This window comes from Ammospiza nelsoni, chromosome 3, assembly GCF_027579445.1.
Source record: "Ammospiza nelsoni isolate bAmmNel1 chromosome 3, bAmmNel1.pri, whole genome shotgun sequence".
In the NCBI taxonomy this organism is placed as follows: domain Eukaryota; kingdom Metazoa; phylum Chordata; class Aves; order Passeriformes; family Passerellidae; genus Ammospiza; species Ammospiza nelsoni.
Genome location: NC_080635.1, coordinates 94900024 through 94916256, shown reverse-complemented (window position 1 = coordinate 94916256; position 16233 = coordinate 94900024). Strand labels below are relative to the sequence as shown.

Below are 16233 nucleotides of genomic sequence, written 5' to 3'. Positions count from 1 at the left end.
TAAGTGATCCCTTGGAATCTCCTCCCCATCCATTTGGCCATCATGGCATAGGGACACATTGCTCTGGGCATATAAACCAAGACACTGCATTGGCTGCACCTGCCTGACCTGTCCTCTGGATTGCAGCAGCACTGATGGCCATCACCTCTGTAATAGTTCATCCTTCCCCTGCAGGTTCCCTGGGGAAGTGGGAATTTACTTGGCCAAGTATGAGGACTGGGAAGGTTTCACTGGGTGAATGGTGAAGGGATAAGTTAATTAGAGTGTAAAACACAGGGTTTAGGATTTCTGTACAGGGGGGTCTAAAGAAGTAAGATGGAGGAATTGGGGCGTGTCCTGTTCTTCTTCTTCTTCTTCTTGGCCTCCATCTTCTGTGGTGATGGTGGCACTTTGGGATTGGTTATTACTAGAAGTGCACCGGTTAATAAGGGTAGAAGGTATTGGGGAAAAATGATAAATATTGTACACGTAACTTCAGGTATAAAGATAAGTGACTGCCCCGGGGGCTCGCAGTGTGCCCATGGCTGACTTGCTGTGCAGACCTCTGTCGGGCTGAAAGAAAATCTTTTAGATAAACAATTAATAAACACCGAGACCGAGAAAAGATCAGAAGTCTCTTCTCGTCCTTTGAAGCATCGGCTCTTTCAAGGCCATCCCTGGGCCTTTCCAGGCCGCCTAAACAGCCGGGAGAAACAGAAAACCTACAGCCAAGGATTATGCAATAGCCCTGCAGTTCTGCAGGTTTCTTACACACCCATTGTCCAGCACAGCCCACATGAAAGCGTGCAGTCCTGGGGCTCGTGCTTTAGGTTGCCCTGCAGAAGCTTTCAGAAATTCAAGGTCACGAGGAAACCATGTGCTGAACTTGAAGGTCTTGGTGCCTTGGACTGAATCACATGGCTGTGAAAGTAAAGCTGCACAGTAAATCTGGAATAATTCTGTACCTGGAGAACAGTAAATGAGGATGAGAAGCTGAACTTTTTTCTCATCTACATTTCAGGAAGAGAAATGAAATTGCCTTATGTTTGGGTTGCTGAAGTTACAATAGTGTGTTATACTTCACAAAAAAAAAAAAAAGGTCAGACAAACCATACAAACCAAACCCCAAGTACAATGGTATTTAGATGTACTGTATGATAACCTGAAACTGTGTATTTGTGTTCTTTTAAAAATATAATTTCTCCCTAATTTAATATATAAATTTACTCAAGGTTTTAGCTTTCAAATGAAAGCCATTATCTTGTGATTAAATGTCTTTTATGTAGGTTATCATTTAATACCACTCTGGTTCACATTCTCAACCTGTCAGATAAGTTTCCACGCTCTCTTTTTGAAAAGTATGGCCTTTTTCACTTCCCATCCCCAGTTTCTGGGATCGTGTTACTAATGCTGTAATAGAGGATATATTGTGTTTAAAATACACTGTGATTTGCATTCTTATTGACTGATGAAGAAAAATTCTGTACTTTGTTAAACACCAAGCTAGCTTTGAACAGTTGTCACTTAGTTTTAATATTAAATTTGTCACCAAGTTTTTTCTACTGTTAGAAATGCTTTGAAGAATATTTTGAGGTTTTGGAATTTTGCATGTAAATTTTAATCAGAGAGTAGAATTGTCTGTGTTCACCTCTTAGAAAACATCTTTGTTCAATTAAAGAGTAAAGAATCAGTTCACTTCCTTCAGACAAAGGGCTCTGTCCAAGCTTTTGGACAGAGTTCTTACATTCAGATGAACAAATCAGTAAGGAAAAGCTGGTGATCCCATTTTTCAGAAGGCAACAGTAATTATTTAAATCTAAGTTCAGTCTGATTTACTGAACAGTAAATCTGAGATTACTATACAACAAAAGGTGGATATCAGAAGCCAGGTTCAAAATAAGGCTTCTGCTTAGACCATGCTGTAAGCTTTAAATATTCTTCAGACTTTTTAATACACTATGTCTCCTACTACCTATAGAAATATTTGGTGAGAAAAAATTAGTAATTTCACATTACATGTATGCCAGAAAATGAGTTCTTTTGGTTCCTAATTTTGGTTGTCTTTTCTGTAATCCTGGACTCCTTGAATAGGTTTAATAAAATCAAAAAGTAAGAAAATATTGTGTAGCTTAATAAATATCCCATTGTGTCAAAAAGTGTTTTAGTTGTCAAAATCAAGAAACTTTCAATAGAAGTTTGGTACTGTTGCAGTTCTTTAATTTTGTAGCTGTAAATAAATATATTTTCAAGGAATGAATTATGAGAGCACTTATCATGTTGTTTGTATCAAATTGTTAAATCAAGCCATGTAGGGCAAGCTTTAAATAAAAGCATATGTATTCCTTACTTCTATCTTTAACTATGCATTTCCACTTGTTTTATTGTTCCAGTATTTAAATCGAGGCTGTACCAGATTCTTCGCTAACAAAGAAACAGACAAGCAGATTTTGCAAAATCGCAAGAGTCCTGAGGTATGTTTTTATCTTCAGTTAGTTTATATTGTTACATAATGGAGATAGAGTTGAAAGTGATTACAATTTTATAGTGTGGAATGAAATGTTCATTTTACACATCTTTATAGGTCTAAGAGGGTACTCTCCAAGATGCTGTATTGAGAACTCTGCTTTGGAGTTCAGTCCTAGAAATACATTTTAACATGCATCATAAAATCCCAAATGGAACAGAGTATATAAAATGGTTTCCTCTTCATTTTTATAATAACATAACACTTAATGATGCAGCTTGTCTTCTGTGGAAAACAAAAATCTAATACTTTTGTAATTTTCTTTTTAAAAATCTTAACTACTGGCAGAAATAGGTCAAAAGCCATGTTTTTTTCTGGAGCCATTTTTACTACGTGGAGTTTTGAAATGATGCTCCAAACTGTTCTATAAATCAATAGTGCAACCTCACTTCTAGCCATGACTATATTCTTCTCCTCAGTGCACTTGAAAGGTTTTTGTTTTCCCCTTGCTATTAACTGCTAGTTATGCCAGAGCATGGAATTTCCTGGACAAAAGTCTGAAGCTTCAAACATTTATACCTCCTTGCTCCATCTCTGTTTACATTTTTTAGAACTGGAATTACCAGAATTTGAGCACTTAAACCTTTGAGCTGTTCACATGAGGATACTAAAGAATTTGTTCTGAATTAATAGTATATATGAATTGGAAGTTATTAAAACACTTAATTAAACTTCTGCTCTGTTCTCTAATAAAATTTTCATCTACTCAAAGTATGAAATTCACATTTGTGTAGCTGGAAGGTATTTCAAATATTAATCAAATCCATATTTGTGATTCAGTAGCAGGGCAAGCTGCATATATATCTGACAAAAATAACTTAAGAGCCTCATTCCACCAAGTGGTCATGCCATCTCTTTCACAATGTGGTCTTGGAGCTCGTGCTCAACTACAAGGGACTGTATAGATAGTTCCTTTCCTCAAGTCAACATTGTCAAGTCTGCCCCTGGATTTCTAGTGGTTGTATTATTGTAACATTCAGCATATAGTCCTGACTTCTGTTGTTAAATGTAGGCTATTTTTTTAATCAGGGATGATGGAGAATCAGATACAAAAATACTTATTTGACATCACTGTGGGGCAGAAGGCTGGTAGATACAAGCATATAGGCTAGCTGGGGAATTTTGCCTCAGTTTACCCAGTTTGCCTTTGACAAAGAATTGCAGTGAGTAGGCATAGAGTATCAACATTCGCTTATTTTTTCTTCTGGAAGATGAACCTGTGCAATTTTCTGTTATTGGTGTGATTTACAGGTGGGTGTTGTCATAAAACTGGTCCTCTGATGGACTTGAAATAAGAGAAGACTTGATTTAAGTGTTTGTCTAAATTAAAGCATATTCACAGAATAGTTCTGAAAATATATATAAGATATGAAGTAGCAGAACATATGATACCATAACACTTATATGTAACTGCCATATCCATTTGAAGGCTCAACAAAGGATCAAAGTTAAATGATATTTAAACCTAGTATAGCTGTTTAGACAGGAAATGTATTGTCTTGTTCAGGTTTTTAAATTGGAAGTTTAGTATTTGCTGTCATTTTACTAAAAATATTAAGATTGTTGTTTTGAATAAAAGTAGCTGGAATAGTCAATTAATACTTCAATTATTTTTGTGTTTTCCTTATCAGGAAGATGAGGTGATCATTTTACATAATTAACATGTAGTTTAATGTTATTGATGTGCCTACATGTTGTGTGAAGTGAATTTTTCAGATGCATGTGGTGTTTTGTTTTGATAAAAATCATGTTAGCTTATTTGACAGTAACAAAGCTTTTATTTAGTGAATTATTCTTTTTAATTGATAACATTTAAAAATAAGTGTTAAAATGTAGCTCAGTCTGTGCATGTTCATGTAGTTTTTTTGATTGCATGCAGATGTGTTACTTTCCATTATTTAAACTGGTTTATAGCTAAAATAGCTTTCAATGTATTTAAATTTGAAAAATAAGCAAAATGTTAAATTAGTATTTCAGAACATAGTTAGAATTCTTCTAAGCCATAGACCACTGCAAACAACTTTTCTGTTTCTTTATTACACCAAGAAGTTAACTAGTATTTTTCTCTAAATAAGCCTGTTTATAATAGGGGAAGTGCTCCTGGTTCTGATTTGTCCTGTGCTCCTGTCCTTCTGTCATTCTATTGCAAGGACCTCCATCTTCTTTTAGCTGCTTGGGGTTAGAAGGACTCCTTTGTATTAAATGCTCCAATAGCTCCCTTAGCAAAGTCTTCCTTCCCCCTGCTCATTATCTCATATCTCCCTGTCCTAAGCAGTCACATTCTTTCTAGCTTCTGCTTTCTGGAGATAGTTTGAAGTTTGCTGTGAAATTTAAGTTTGAAGATCATGCTTCCAAGTATCAACAATTTAAAATAAGGTTCTTGTGAAGCCCATATTGTATGAAGAACTTGGATCTACTTTGTTTGGCATGCTTTTGTATGCTTTTTGATGTGACTTATCCTTGACTGGAAATATTTGCTTACATTTACTTTAAAGCACTTACATAAGATTTTTGGTTTTTCGTGTTTTATAGTATCTTAAAGAAGGTTCCTTGAAGGATCCACTGTTAGATGATCATGGAGATTTCAACAGAATGTGCACAGCCATGAAAAAGATTGGACTGGATGATGAAGAAAAACTTGATCTGTTTAGAGTAGTGGCTGGTGTCCTTCACCTTGGAAATATCGATTTTGAGGAAGCTGGGAGTACTTCAGGTTAGATCAAAATAGAAATGATTTTTCCTAAAAATACTGAAAATGCCTCTTGATTAGAGACTTTCCCTTTGCATGTGAATTACTGCTTTTGAAAGCTTCTTTGTGTTCATGGGTAATTCCATCCTAATTCACCCCATTTTGAAGTCAAGTTTATCTGTTTGTTTTAAAGTTGTACTTCTTTCCATGCTCTGAAAGCAAATAGGGTTGCACTGAAACTGTTCAAGAACCTATTCAGTGAAAAGTTTCATATAAAGAAAAGAGCCATTATGCATTTTAATGACAGGTTTAAAATCCAACTTCTCTCTAATATCACAAAAAGATCTTGACTTTAGAAATTAGCAACTCCATCTGTAGGGAAAGGTATTATGTCCTTTGGCTTCCAAAAATAACATCATGTTAGTATTTTGAGAAATGAAAAAAAACAGTTACAGCAAAAACGTAGGTAAATATAACTTTCTCATTTTAAGACGTTGCTCACAAGGTGAAGCAGTACAAGTGTAGTTGGGACTTAATTGCAGAATGTGCATGAAGGTTGATGAAGGAGATTTAATGATTTGGGAATTGTTCCTATTACCTTACTACTGAAATCAGCCTCTCTAAATTGAGAACTGCTGTCCATATATTCTTGAAGGGTTGATTCCTCTGGGTCTGGATGTACTACAAATACAACTATAAGTATGTAGGTCTAGCTTGAGTTGCAAGACAGTGAAATTTGTTTCTCCTGGTCCTGCTTCAAGAATGTATAGCTGTTGGTGCAGTTGTTTGGAAGAGCAGACCAAAGAACATTTTAAAGTGTTCTGAATGATGAATTAAATGAGTGCTAACCTTACAGGTTCACTAGCTCCTGACCCCAAGTACAGAATCAGCACAGTACTGTACAAAACATTCTGTTCAGAAGAGATCTTGGGTGGGCTTCAGTCCCCTGTGTCAAATCAGGGCCAGTGCTGAATTCAAATTGGGTAGTTTAGGATTGGCATAGAGGTAGGTTGTTTTTAGTTTTTGTTTTCCTTGCTCTACTCTATAGATCAAATGACAACCTCCCCAGTGTCAGTTCATGCTGTTGCCATCTACATGAAGATGACAGAAATGAACATGATTGATGAGAATGAATCCGGGAAGATGCACGTGTAGAGATGGGTAGTGGCCTCATGTAGCTCAAAGCAGTAAGCTTCCCAGAGAGCTTCCCTGTTTGGGCCTTTTGTGAGTTGTGACATGGGCATTGATCAGGTTAAACAGTGAAAGAGGTGCAAATGTGAGTTTGAGGAGGAAATGAATGAGAAGAGTGGGAACCACAGATGGTTAGGAAAGTCAGGGTTTAGAGAACAGAATGTCACCAGAGAACCTATGACCTCTAAATACTGAAATTCAGACCCACTTTTTTTCTGGAATAAATTATAGATCTTCTAAAATGTAAATGAATGTATTGAACTTCTAAATTCCAAATACATGTTTTGTTTTTCCCTCACCATGCACACAGGGTGTGCATTTGAACTGCTGCAGGCAGTCTCTTACCAGAGAGAGACTGGTAAGACCCTCTAGAGTTCTGTTGCTCCTCTACTGCAAGCAACAGCAAACACATGTAAATAAGTGCTAGATTTTATTAAAGTGGGTGGTGTGCCAGTTGGAGATCTCTGCTGGCCGAGCCCTGGCGCCGAGGAAGGTGCAGAGCAGCAGGACTGCACCTCCTGTTGTTTACCTGGGACATGTACAGAGCCTTATCTGAAAAATCCAAGTGCCAGGAGCCTGCCCTAGCCGCCGCTTCTGCTGCATTGCAAGAGAGCCTGGAGGATTACAGGAATATTACAGGAGGATTACAGGACTAGCTGGCGACCAGCCACAAGTGGTGTCCCTCAGGGTTCTGTGTTGGGACCAGTTTTGTTCAATATTTTTATTGACGATATGGATGAGGGCTTAGAGTCTTTTATTAGTAGTTTCGCTGATGATACCAAATTGGGTATGAGTGTAGATCAATTAGAGGGGTGTAGGGCTCTCCAGAGAGACTTGGAACGGCTGGACAAATGGACAGAATCAAATGGGATGAACTTCAATAAGTCCAAGTGCCGAGTATTGCACTTCAGCCATAATAATCCCCTGTACCGATACAAGCTGGGGATGGAGTGGCTGGATAGTGCCCAGGTGGAAAGGGACCTGGGGGTGCTGGTTGACAGTCGATTGAATATGAGCCAGCAGTGTGCCCAGGTAGCCAAGAGGGCCAATGCCATCCTGGCCAGTATCAGAAATGGTATGGCCAGCAGGAACAGAGAGGTCATTCTTCCCCTGTACTCGGCACTGGTGAGGCCTCACTTGGAGTACTGTATCCAGTTCTGGGCCCCTCACTTTAAGAGGGACGTTGAGTTACTTGAGCGTGTCCAGAGGAGAGCAACGAAACTAATAAGGGGCTTGGAACACAAGCCATATGAAGAGCGACTGAGGGAGCTGGGGTTGTTCAGCCTGGAGAAAAGGAGACTAAGGGGTGACCTCATCACTCTCTACAACTTCCTGAAGGGTGGCTGTAGTGAGCTGGGGGTCGGTCTCTTTCTCCGGGCGACAACGGATAGAACAAGAGGACACAGTCTCAAGTTGCGTCAAGCTAGATGTAAGTTAGAAGTAAGAAGGAAATACTTCACAGAAGGAGTGGTCAGAAACTGGAATCATTTACCCAGTGAGGTGGTAGAGGCATCATCCCTTGAAGAATTTAAAAAAAGACTGGATGTGGCACTTGCTGCCATGATCTAGCTGAACAGTTAGAACATCGGCTGGACTAGATGATCTTATAGGTCTCTTCCAGTCTTGAAAATTCTGTGATTCTGTGATTCTGTGATATCTAAGTTCAAAAGTATTAAGTCACTAGAGTTAGTTTGTAGGGGTTAGCACTTCTCCATTTTGAGGTAGTTCTTCCCTCCAAGCAGCCTGGAAAGTGTTCTAGAAATACCGAATTTCACGTATAGTTTTTGGGCGAGATGTTATTTTTGTGTTTGTTTTGGGGGGGTTCCCTGGGCTCTGTGAGCTGCCTCTTGGCCCCGCGCTGCTCTGAGGCGCTGTGCAGAGGCAGCGGTGCCGCCCTGAGGGCGAGGGCGGCCGCTGACGCTGTGTGTCCGCAGGGGGCTGCACGCCGCGCGCGCGGAGCCAGGCGGCGCTGGAGCGCTGCGCGGCCCTGCTGGGCCTGGACGAGGACGACCTGCGCGGGAGCCTCACGTCGCGCGTCATGCTCACCACGGCAGGGGGCGCCAAGGGCACGGTCATCAAGTGAGTGGCGGCGCCGGCGGGAGGGGCGGCGCCGGCGGGAGGGGCGGTGCCGGCGGGAGGGGCGGTGCCGGCGGGAGGGGCGGGGCGGGGCGGGCGCCGCCCGTGAGGGGCCGCCCGCGCTGCTGCCATGCCGGGGGCCGGCTCCGCGCCGTCCCCTGGTCACCCACCGGCACAACCGGCCCCAGCTCCGCTTAACCAGCTGCCGGGCGGAACTGAGGTGCGCTCGCACCAAGCGCAGCTAAAGCGCTTCTTTTAATGGGTCACCGAGCACAGGTGCACCCCCCTTTGGTCGTAAAGAAATCACAGTTATACACTTACACCAGCTGAAGGCTAGCAGGCTTACAGCACTTTGAATAAGTAACTCCTGTGCTGTATAAAATCTCTCATGTGTTAGTGAGTACGCTGTGTGGCCAAAGAAAGTATAGCAGTCAGCCAGTTAAATCCACAGCCTGCACAGCAAATTTGATATGCTAAATCATTTCTCAGATACACTCTATTAAGGAATGTCAATGTGGTGCCTGAAGTCTTTCAGAAGGTGCTTGAATCTTTCTCCTGAGGGCTGCGCAGTGCTCCCGTGAGTGCTGCTCTGTAATAATTGGGGCCGGGATGCTTTAATTAGAGGGCAGGATGGCCATCCTTCTTAATGCCTGAGTGATCACTGTCCTTGTGTTTGTCATACGTAATTCTTCTGAAATCAAATTTTAACTTTAAAAACACCCCTGCAAATGGTAATCCAGAAATTGCTGCTTTTTTGCTGGTTTTGGTAAACACACATTTAATCTTGACTGTAAATAATGTTTCACAAAAACACAGATAGAAAGTGTGGTGGTTTTTTTTTAATTTTTTTTTTTTTTTTGAAGCTATGATCCAGGTAACTTCCGAGGCACAGAAGCAAGATAATGGTTCCTTTCTGTATGTACATGGAAAAGAATTAAGGGCAAAGAGTCTGTATAAATATGGTACTGGTGATAACATTTCAAACCCATGAAATTTATAACTCTTGCAAAACAGAGTTTTATGAAAATGACAATGCAGTTACCTTTTATTTATGAGAAACCTCTAGCTTCTACCACAAGTTTTCTCTTGCTGAGATTGATCCTAGCATGCAAGCTGTCAGGGATGCCTGCAACTGAATTGTGTGTTTTAACATTTAGTTTTCTGTGTTGAGTATTTTCTGGAGTTCACATAAAAGGCTGAGCTTGGACTAAGCAGTTTTGTGCACATTAAAGTAATTCTCAGCATTCAGCTGAATATATCAATCTTTTAATTAGGAAGCTAATAAACATTCACTCCTTGGAAGAATACAGGTGTGCTTTTTATTAACCTATGGAAACAGTCTGATTGTTTTAGTGAATTGGAAATACTTTATTCACATTACACCAAATGTTTAACATATGAAACTCATCATTTTCTGTACTAATGGGGTTTATTTGAGTTCCTTGCATATTTTGTATTTGCAATTTCTTTGGAAATGTATTACAGAAATTATTATTATAGAAAAAATTCTAATAAAGTGACAAATGGTAAATAATGTTGGGGGAAGTGGGAGAGGGTAATGTGTTACTCTACATTCAGTTAAAAGCTCAAGATCTAAACCTCTTAATTATGTATTCAAAAGTCCATTTCTGGAGAGTAAATTCTTCTCTCCCTGCCCAATGTAAATTCCTCCTCTCTCTCCTCCAGAAGTTACTAGAAATTGGGGACTTTGAGTCGTTGTCATCTTGCTTGTCGTTGTCATATCCAGATGATATGGAGTGTTACAAGTAATTTTTTCCCCTTCATTACAAGCTTAATGTATAGGAAGATGTCAGTCTTGCAGGAAAAAGTGTCTCCAGTGGAAAATATTGACCGAGCTTTAACTAGTTGCTCTTTTCCAGACCATGTCTAAATTGACAGCAAAATCTTTGATATATTCATCCAGGAGAAGCTTTATCAGTACATTAGAGTAGAAAATTTCTTATTTTACAGTACAGATGGCACTCACAGTAATTCATGGCAATATGAACATTGCAGGTTTTGAAAGTCAATAACATTTTTTACTTAATTCAAGTTGGGATGCACAATCATTGCTGATCTTTTTCTGTTGACTTACTGCTTACCTGGTTATTCTCCATCTTCCATTTGCATTTTTAAATTCTTCTCAGCTTACTACCACCCACTTTCCTTTACTGAAATATATCTTGTGAATTTTGACATTATGAATTTTTTGGAAAATAATCTTGTATGCTAATCTTGTTACAAGATTTTCTGCATTGTTAATTCGGTATTATTAGAGCCCATTTTTTGAGAATACCCTTAGTTTCACATTCCTTTTAAGTGAAAGTGTTAAATAGAAGCAGAAAGGCTTTGAACGAATTGTATCCATGTCAGATTCAGATGGCACCCCACTGGAAATGCTCTCAGGGAACTGCTGGTTCAGCCTCTGAGAAGGCTAGAAGCTTCATTTTGGCTGTTGTACATGTAACACAGACATAAAGCTTGTCTGTATATTTTCCTTTTGAGAATGTCTGGTGGGACATATCAAGCTACCACCATTATGAGGCAGACCATGTGATCACTCCTCAAGTGACACTGTCAGGGAATGTTTCTTAATTTTTGTTACAGCTTTGAGTTTACTTTGGATTAAAACTGTAAAGATTTTCTGATCAGTGAATTTATCCTGATACTCCTGTAGTGTTATTAGCACTGTGCAGTTTCAGAAGTCTGCAGACATAAGGAGCAGCAGATCTTACTTTTCCCGTGTTTTATTTTGGGGATGTCAAAAATGAGTTCAGCAGACTCCTTACACCTCTCAATGATTATTGCATTAAGCCTCTTTTGCTAGCATTTTATAAACTTGTGCATCTAAAAGCAGACATACTCTAATAAATACACCAATATCATCTTCTCACATGGCTTACTGCATGTAAAAGTGGATTGGACTATTTTAGACATTTTTTACATAGACACAATTTTTCTGTGGTAGTGTGGTTTAGAATCTACTTGACTGCTATCAGTATTAGAGTTTTGACAAGTACATTGTTTTTTTTGTGTTCCAGCAACCCAAAGAGCTGGTCATTTCTCTCTCTTTCTTAGGGACCTTTTGTGTGCAAGTAGATCATGTGAGTCCTATTAGGTCACAGTGAATAAATAGCTCAGCTGAAATCACTGTGCTCAGAGTATAACAAAGGCTTTGTTCTGCTGGGCACAGTGGAGCCAACAAGGAACAGTAGGAGGGTGATGCTAAATGCAATCTCTCTGAATTTTATTAAATAATCATGTGCAGTGAATTGCCTGGGGGACTTGACAGCTGCACTATGTCTATCTGTCTTTGTCTCCCAAAACCCCAAAATAATTACCTTGCTCGATGATGGTTTTGCCATCCATGTGAAGTGTATTTACAGAGAGAAATAATGTGTTGGATTCAAAATCTGGTGCTTCTCTTAGACTGTAAATGTGCTACTGTGCTTTTCTCTTGCCCAGTTTCTTCTTTTCCAAGAAGACTTTCACAGAGGACTCCATCATCACAAACTAAATTATTTAGCAAGGTGAAAAAAATTAACTTGCATCATTCCAAGTCCTTCAGCTTCTTTTGCAGTCCATTTTCTACCAAAATGCATTTTTTAAGTGATGCTACTGAAGTGTCCATCGGAAAAACTTTTTCAAAACTTTTTTGAACTTTGGCTTTTTTCAAATTAGAAGTTTGCTGCTTATATTCTTTAATTATGTGGAGTATTTAACTAGGTGGGGTTACTTAATCCAGGCTACTTTATTTATGAACCAGTAACCATATTGGATGACAGTAATTGATGGATATCACTTCACCTGCTATCTCCCTCAGTTGTTGTCAACCATGGGCAAATTATACATGGTTTTAATTAATTTGTTCTGGAATATATTTGGGAACTGCATGGAGTTTGCATGGAGAGATTTTGTCCACAGACTAAATCTACCCCATCCATGCTTTCCCCTAGGTCTCAAACTCTAGATCATTGGAAACCTTGCTGAAGAAATTGGCATGAAGACCAACAAGGGTTTTTCTTGCAGCCTTACCAAAGTATTTAGAATTTGGCAAATTTTTTCCCTATTGCATTCAAGTAGCTGATAAATTCAGGAGAGGGAAAGAAGGTAAAATGGAGGAAGGAGAATTTATCTTTTCCTGTTCAGGCAAGAAACAAGAGAAAGAAAGAGATTCATTTGTCTTTGTGCAGACCAAAGAAAGGAAGAGCTGAGGGAAAGCAAGTTCATGAAAAGAAAGCTACTTGTTCTGAACATCAGTTCTGTGATGGGGCTCTTGTGTATCTACTGTTTCAGGGCATTTTCAGCGTTGTTTAGTGGTTCTGAACTTTCAGTTGTGCAAAATGCTTTGCAGGGTTACATTTTCTTTCCATGCATGTTTGCTGCATACTATGAAATTTAGCAGCAAGGGTTTGCTTAACAGCAGCAGAATTTGCTATTTTGAGCACTGGGACCATTTTGTAAATACATGCTCTAGGAGTACAACTATTTGTCATGTTGTTTAAAAAAGTAAGTGAAAAACATAAATTATTTCAATATATTGTATTATGTAATAGGTCTGCAGCTGACAGGAATTAGTATTCTGATCTCTTAAACGTATCAGAACAGAATGCAAAGGTACCTTCCTTCTATTTATAAGCTGAGATTTCTGTCAGTGCTCATTACCTTAAGATGAGATAGATACTTAGTGGAAGACAAGATTGTGTGTAAAGCTAATTACTATCAAATGTAAGGTAGCTGCAAGTGTCCTTTGGGAATGGAGACTCTGGTTCCATGCCTTACCAGTCACAGTAGAATGTGATCTCCATCAGAAGTATTATCTTTGAAGAAATAAAAAAATAGTAATTATTAGTTAGTTAGTTTAGTGCTTATGAATTCTGGGAAGTGAAGGAAATTATGGATAAGCTGTTGTTGTGGTTTCACTCCAGCTGGCAACTCAGCCCCTTGTAGCCACTCACTCCCTGCCAGTGGAAGGAAAAGGGGAAGGGTAAAAATGAGAAAACACATTGGTTATTGATAAAGGCAGTTTAAAAGGTAAAGCAAAAGCTACACATGCCAGAAATGCAAACCCAGGAATTCGTTCTCTACTTTCTGTTGGAAGGTCAGTGTTCAGCTCCCCAGGACAGCAGGCTTCATCAAGTGTTGTGGTTACTTAGGAAGACAAAATATTAAATTCATAGAATCATTCCCCTTTCCCCCTTCTTCCTTCAGCTTTTATTGCTGAGCATGATGCCATATGATAGGGGATGTCCCTTTGGTTAGTTGGGGTCAGCTGTCCCAGCTGTGTCCCCTTCTCAGCTTCTTGTTCACCCTCAGCTTCCTCACTAGTGTGATGGGGTGAGGAGCAGAAAAGATGTCAGAGCAAAAACTGAACTTTAGGCTTTATTCTAACATAACAAATCATAAGTAAATAGTAGAAATATTTTTGTAGATGGTGTTGTATATAGTTTAAATATCTTTCTCTGGAAACTGTCAGTAGAATTTCTAATTATTTAATAAACAATTATGAAAGCATCTGAATCTCACTTCTACTGATGGTAGCAAAACATTATTGTTTTTTACAGCTAAGATAGTCTAACTTGGCAAGGTTGTTTCCTGCCTTGGCCTAGAGATTGGGGAAGGTTTTTTAGGTCCTAATTTATGGTACTGGACAGGCTGGTTTTAGGTTTAGAGTCTAATCTCAGCATTTCACAGCAAGGAATTATGAAAAATAAGGTTTGTATCTTATTTTTTTAGGGTACCCTTGAAAGTGGAACAAGCAAACAATGCTCGCGATGCCTTGGCTAAAACCGTGTACAGTCATCTGTTCGATCATGTAGTGAAAAGGGTAAACCAGTGCTTTCCATTTGAAACTTCTTCTTTCTTCATTGGAGTTCTAGATATAGCTGGTTTTGGTAAGTATACCTAAAATAATTTCTAGTTGTCACTTTTTTCCACCAAAGATTCCATAACAAATTCTGTAATGAAGAGTGGGAGGGTTTTTCTTTTTGGTGTTGATGGTTCTTATAAAGCTTTTGCTTTTTGCTTCTTTGACTCACTAAAATTCAAAACAGGGCATGTTTTGTGATGTGCTCTAGTCCTGCCAAGGTTGTCCAGGGGAACAGCCTTTGGTTTTCAGGTCTTTAGAGTTTTGGTATCTACTGCTAGCCTGGTGTATCATAGATGCATGAGGGTGTATTGGTACAATATCACTGTCTGGTAGCATCTTGCTTTTGTTTGCTGCCAACTGTCTGTCATTTATCTTAGAAATATTATCTGCTGCAGTATTTTTAGATGGCTTGTGTACAACTTGAAAATCTGTAAAAGATTTCATTTTGCTGAAAGAAATGACTATGGATTTGAACACATCTTTAAATATTAGCACTGTGAAGCTTCTCTTATTTACTATTTAATTTAAACTCTTGAAACACTGTTTTATCATAAAAGTTTAACTTCTGTCTTTCAGAGTACTTTGAGCACAACAGTTTTGAACAATTCTGTATAAACTACTGTAATGAAAAACTGCAGCAATTTTTTAATGAAAGAATTCTGAAAGAGGTATGATATATTTAATGTTATATTTGAGGATTTGTTTTTTTAACTGTTATATTTGAGGAATTTTTTTTTTTTGCTGAAGAGATGCTTTAAATAGCACTACTTTTCATAAGCTTACACGTTATGTTTGAATAAAAAAAAAATCAGTTGACATACTGTTTCCATATTATGTGACATCTGGTTGTGTCAGAAAAGAATGTGGATTTTTGAAAACCAGTAATGAGCTGTCCAGAGATTGGATAATCACCAATACCTAATGAAAATATTGAATTGAACAGGCTTATCATTAAGGCATTAAAGTTGGAATACATTAAGCTGTGTAAGAAAATTCTTAAATGTGTGTTGATTCCTGCTATATTTTTAAAAATTGTTTCATGTTTATTAGAAAAAATAACTTTTTTCTTGATTTTTTTTTTAGAAAAAAAATTAAGAGTGGTGTTTTCTCTTTTCAATTACTTTAGGAACAAGAACTTTACCAGAAAGAAGGCCTGGGAGTTAATGAAGTTCGTTATGTAGATAATCAGGACTGTATAGGTATGTACTTCTTGAATTGTCAATCTTTTTTGTTACTGTCATGGGGAAAAAACCTTCAAGCAGAGGAGGTGAAATATGCATAGCACTAGTAATTATATGGTTTTATATATATCCTCATTCAATTCACGATCTTCAGTGTTCATAGGCATTTCTGCAGTACAAGATTAGCAGTTTCATCCTTTCCACAGGAAAAAGTTTGTAGTAAAAATTCCTCTTAAAAGAGCAGTTTCATAGAGAATGGAAAAAAAAATTGCAAAACTGTGAGTTTGTGTCTAATAGTTTCAAGAGCATGAATTTCTGTGTCAGCTTTCAAGGGCTTGGGAATATCTGTGTGAGATCAAGGCAATTCAGTTGTTAAAAGTTGTGAAACCACCACTGTATGTTAAATGCTGGTCTGCCTTTCCTAAAACAAATTTCTACTTCTCACTGGGTCATGTTGTCAAATGGAAATATTAACCTTTTAGCTTTGACATGTGGTAAAATGTGTATGAAAAGCTTAAAAATCTCCCCCAGCAATTGAAGCTAGACCTAGGATCATACTGTAAGAAGTTTTAGGTGCTTTTTGTATTACTAATTTCAGCTTGAAATCAAAAGTTAAAATCAAACAATTGTTCCTGATCTTTTTCTCCCTTGTTCCACAAGCTTAGAACTTCTAGATTTGATGGATAACCTATACATGCCTATTAAGATCTGCAGAATTGATTTG

At 38.4% G+C, this 16233-nt stretch overlaps 1 protein-coding gene across 1 annotated transcript in view; it reads left to right on the top strand.

The window, feature by feature from the left end:
* Nucleotides 1–16233, top strand: part of MYO6 (myosin VI) — a 105210-nt gene that overhangs the window by 52876 nt on the left and 36101 nt on the right. Inside the window, exons 10-15 of the mRNA XM_059467396.1 lie at nt 2370–2450; nt 5036–5216; nt 8318–8462; nt 14196–14353; nt 14905–14996; nt 15455–15527. Coding sequence (XP_059323379.1) covers nt 2370–2450; nt 5036–5216; nt 8318–8462; nt 14196–14353; nt 14905–14996; nt 15455–15527 — 730 coding nt within the window. The remainder of the gene's footprint in view (nt 1–2369; nt 2451–5035; nt 5217–8317; nt 8463–14195; nt 14354–14904; nt 14997–15454; nt 15528–16233) is intronic.